Genomic DNA, 5,429 nt, shown 5'->3' on the forward strand with positions numbered 1-5,429 from the left:
AATCTCTAGAAGGAAGGCCTTGGTTTGACTTGTTTAATTGATTCGTACATATGTGGGATTTTTTTGGGATTCAAAACGAAATAAATTTCGATCATAGATTCTCAAACAAAATGAAATAGGAAAAAATGAGCATTCGTAGCATTCATTCCTTTTCCTTGCTTTCTGGAAACCTTTTTGAAGTGGGCAAACCAAGTCAAAGAAAGAAGCAACGCTCCCTGGACTCTTCTCTTTGAATTGCCTATTGAGTCGGGGTCGATGCTTACAAAAATGTCGAGCTGCCAAGTTCAACAATAGGTAGTCGCCCTCTCTCATCACGCCTCAACAAAACGGAAAATATTCTTTCTTCCCGTTAGTGGGGGTGAAACTATTATAAGTTCTGACAACCAGGTTTAGAAGATAATTTCTTTGAAAAAAGCAGTTCAAAATCATTCAATTTAACGTTGTATCAATAAAGTCATTCAACTTAAGACTTTTATTTTACAAAATCACTCACCTAATTTATAATGAAAAGAATCCGATGTAACAATATAAATTAGTATTTTTTAATCTCCTCTAGACATGAATCTCACTTGACCAACCATCCCATCTAAAATTTGATTTCAACTAAAATAGAATTGAAGATATTTTTTTTTTCTTCAAATAGAGACGAAGATTTGCAAACTATACACACTTCCAAAGCGGAAACCGGAGCAAAACTCATGAGAAAGTCTTGATGATTAAATTGGCTTACTTTTTTTAATTAAAAAGATGAAGTCAAAATGATGTTGAATGAATGGGCTGATAAACTTATTTTACACATCACTAACATATATTATACTTACTGAATTGAATCGTGAACAATTCTAATGGAGCAATCTTAGGATAATTAAAAAAAGAAGATAGTTGAAAGGAGATAAGATACAAGAACATAAAAGGGAGATGAGATGATATTACTGGATAGTGTGACGAAGGTAAAAGAAGAGCAAAATATAAATTTCAACATGATAATATAAATTTAAGTCCAATGACCTTAGAAATGACTAGTCTTGATCATTTGACTCCTCTTTTTTCATGGGAAGGTCAAAAAAATCAAAATTTGTCCATAAAGAAAGTAGGTCAAAAAGTTTGACCACCCTATTTCTACATTTTTGTTAAGCACCATTCAAAATGGGCTATATGTGCACTTGCCCAGTAACTTTTAACCAACAAAGCCCACCAATTGGAGATAGCATGTTAAAAAAGGTCCAAATTGTTTGTAAATCTCTTATAGCCTGTAGGGGCATGGAGTAGCACATGAATACAACTACAAGGACTTGTGAGTCCAGACACCTAACTTCGACTAAAAAAACAAGAAATTAGTCAGACTGTTACATTATAATATAATTCTAATAATAAGTTATAAGAACAAGATTACCTATATTATAATCCAAACAAACAATAATTATTATCCCAGAATAATAGTCACTTCTTAAACAAATATTATTAGCGGTAACTGAGTTAATTGTCATTAATTATATATTTTTAGCGGCAATTAGTATATATTCCTAAAGTCTTTAGCGATATTGGTTCTAATGACACTTAACTAATGCCGGTAAAAACTTTAACACCCTTTATTAATATCAATATTTATCGCCGCTAAAAGTTGTTTTTATTGTAGTGAATTTAGCTCCCTTTGACCTCTGAGAGTAAGAGGCCGTTTGGATTGATTAATAAAAGTAGTTTTAAGTCAAAAATAAAAAGTACGGGAGATCTACTTTTGGTTTCTAACTTATTTTAAGTCATTTTTTACTTTGTACATAACTTATTTTAAGTCATTTTTTTTATTTTAAGTTATTTTTTATATTTGTCAAAAACTTCTTAAAAGTCAAAAACTGACTTAAAAATAGATTTGACCGACTTTTAATCCAATTCAAACAGATTCTAAGAGCTAACACACTTCTTAAAAGTTGTATCATTCAATCTGATGACTGACACAATATATATCGTCATTTTAATAATGTATTAACCCGTACTTTGAAATCATTAGCACTCTAAACATGCTCTAAATATATCAATTTAATTACTTCAAAATACATTTAAACTTTTCTATGAACTCTTTTCTGATTTTTTCCTCACATCTACATACATTCCTTCCCCGCAAATTTTATTTATGAAATTGCTTTGAGTTTATTTCTGTTGTATCCTTTATTTGAATTTTCTTAATAATTATAGTAAAATTTTATTCTAACATACATATAATATAAAAAATTATTTATTATTATGAAATATAGTTATTATATAGTGGATAAGTACCATAGAAAGTTTAAATTAAGGATATGCGATATGGTTGATCCATTTAGAGGGAAAAAGGAAAAGCATACGTCCATCAGCAGCGGGAAACCAATTATTGGATCACAGGATAAAACTTCCCACTTAGCCCTTCAACTTTTCTAAATATGCAATCTTAAACTATCTATTCTTTTGACTTCATTATTTTTTGGCATAATAATAAATATATTTTTTAATTTTTAATTTTTCATAAATAAAATTAAATCTATAGAAAATTAACAAAGTAAATACATGTATTTTATATGATATGATACACATAAAATACTGTGTCGAATATATGTGTTTACTTATATTTAATTTTATATAAATTTAAGTATTTATTTGTGCATATTTAAATTGAAGTTTATAGATATTAGCTGAAATCAAATTCAATAACATGTTTATGTATTATATTTTATTTAATTCCTCAAATCCATTTTACTACAAGAAGATATTTATTTCATATTAAAATGTGAATAATATTGGATATCATTTAATTTAACAACATGTAAAATATTTTTATTTCTTATATAATCATTAATTAATTATATAGAATTTAACTTGTGATCTAGAAGCATTAAGAATGATTCAAAGAGAAGTAGTAGTGGTGGAAAGCTACCAAAACAAAAAGATGGGTGGTAAAAGGACTGAAATGGCACAAGTGAGCTGTCAATGTTAGACCAAATCTTAAGTGGTAACTTAAGTAAATAACTAAAGAAGAAAGCCCTTAAAACTAAAACCATAGAATACCAAGACTCAGTTTGTTTATCCTCTGTCCTACTGAAATCTGACTCTGTGAATCTCTTTCAAAAATATGAATCTCCGACTTTTTCTCTTTTCTTTCATCATCGTCATCCTTACCTGAATAAAATCGATTTTACAGCAAATCTTATCTGTGTTTTCGCTTCGCCACCATGTATTCCCCTTTCAGAAAAGCTAATGGGGATACAGGTAGACATGGCAGAAGCAAATCCGTCTGGAATATCTTTGTTTACAGGTCATCTTCTAAATTTGATAAAAGGGATCCTCCAAAAGAACTAATCTGCCCCATTTATGGATGTTTGATGTTTGATCCAGTTGTGGTGTCTACTGGCCAGAGTTTTGAGCGGACTTCTGTTCAAGTTTGTAAGGATTTGGGGTTTATACCCCAACTTCCAAACGGTTTAAACCCGGATTTCACTAACGTGATACCGAATTTAGCTTTGAGGACGACAATTCTTACCTGGTGTGAAAAGTCAGGGGCGGAGAAGCCGCAGCAGCCGGATTATTACGCTGTTGAGTCTGTTGTTCGGGCTTCGATGGCTTCGATGGCTTCGACTTCTTCTTCTTCGATCTCTAGAGAAGATTCTACAATACGGAGAGAAGATTCTAGTATACGGGTGTCAGAGAGGGATTTGTTCAAGGGGGGAACGGAGAATTCACCTATGCTTCTCTCTCACGACGCATCGGAAATGAAATCGAGGGATAGTCATTTCTACTCTTCTTCGAGCTCTGAAGAATCTGTTATCGCTAACAACTCGCCGCTACTCCCATTTAAGACTCGTCTCTCCAGCTACTCTTCTTCGTCGTCGCAATCGACTTCGTCGGAGATAGTCTCCGGTGAAGTCCCGTCGTCTGCTTCCACGTCATCGGAAGATGATTATTACGTTGTTCAATTTAAGAAATCGGACGTTTATGAACAGGAACAAGCTGTAATTTCACTGAGAAAAAGTACCAGAACGGATGAGGAAGCTAGGGTTTCACTGTGCACGCCGCGGATTTTATCGGCTCTCAAGCCGTTACTGCTCTCGAGATACGCCGGAGTTCAGCCAAACGCCGTGGCGGCATTGGTCAACCTCTCGTTGGCAGATATCAACAAAGTGAAAATTGTTCGAGCCGGAATGACCTCTATGCTAATTGATCTTCTCAAAAGCGGCTCCGAGGAGACCAAAGAGCACGCAGCCGGTGCTATATTCAGCTTAGCTCTGGAAGATGACAACAAGACAGCAATTGGAGTGTTGGGCGCATTGCAGCCGCTTTTACATGCTCTGAGGTCGGGGACGGAGCGGACTCGTCACGACTCCGCATTAGCCCTTTATCATTTGACCTTAGTGCAGAGTAACCGAGTTAAGCTCATCAAACTCGGAGCTGCAAATACACTCCTGGGATTGCTGAAAGCCAGCGATATGGCGGGTAAAGTAATGCTGGTGATATGCAATTTAGCAGTGAGTGAAGAGGGTAAATCAGCATTACTGGACGCCAATGCAGTGGATGTACTGTTGGGGATACTGAGAAATTCGAATAAATTGGATGAGTGGACTCGGGAGAATTGCGTGGGGGCTTTGTACTCACTGAGTCAGGGGAGTTTAAGGTTCAAGAGTATGGCGAAAGAGGCGAAGGCGGGTGAAGTATTGCAAGTGGTGATGGAGCGAGGAAGCGAACGGGCGAGGGAGAAGGCAAAGAAGATGTTGATCGCTATGCAAACAAGGGTTAAGGAGGAGTATGAGGATGAAGAAGATGAAGTAAACTGGGAAGGAATACTGGAAGGATGATTGAGTCGAATTCACCTCTGAATTTTGGGTTGATTAGTAAAAAGTGTAATTATAATTATTTGGGGTTCTGGGACTGTTTATCATGTTCATGATTATAGTTAACTTGTTTATTTAGCGTTTGATTTTGCTTAATTTGGGTCCTAACCTTCTTTTCTTTGTTCTAGGTGTTGTTGTTAGTGATTTAAGAATGTAATTTGGAGTACAATTGTGTATATAATTAGGACTGAAAATGCAGTTTGAAGGTTTGTTTTATTAGTATATAGTTTTATACTTTTGTTGGCAAGTTGCCATGTTAGGAGAAATCAAGAGGCGTTTGTGTCTGACAATGTGATAAAGAATGACCAAGTTGACTCTACTTTTCTGCCAAACCAAGCTGTATGGATTATAATGAAACTTTTTTGGTACTATTTAATTATAACTTCAATTATTATGATTTTTAATTATAGCTTCAACTAGGTTGGATTATTTTTTTAGTGGGACATAAATTTGCCCTACCACTTAATCTAGTGTTCTGTGGACGTAATTGTCCCTATAATCCAAATAGAAAAAAGTGTGTTGATTTGGATGATTAGATCTGTTTTTGGAGTCCTCACCTTAAAGTATAAAACAGAA

At 34.4% G+C, this 5,429-nt stretch overlaps 1 protein-coding gene across 1 annotated transcript; it reads left to right on the forward strand.

Annotated features, from left to right (window-relative positions):
- Positions 1 to 3,009: 3,009 nt before the first annotated feature.
- On the forward strand, positions 3,010 to 5,140 carry LOC107015440 (U-box domain-containing protein 38-like). The gene has a single exon (XM_015215705.2). It carries the CDS (start codon positions 3,201 to 3,203, stop codon positions 4,815 to 4,817), a length of 1,617 nt encoding a protein of 538 aa, XP_015071191.1. The 5' UTR covers positions 3,010 to 3,200; the 3' UTR covers positions 4,818 to 5,140.
- Positions 5,141 to 5,429: the final 289 nt, after the last annotated feature.

Source organism: Solanum pennellii, chromosome 3 (genome assembly GCF_001406875.1).
Source record: "Solanum pennellii chromosome 3, SPENNV200".
Taxonomy (NCBI): Eukaryota; Viridiplantae; Streptophyta; class Magnoliopsida; order Solanales; family Solanaceae; genus Solanum; species Solanum pennellii.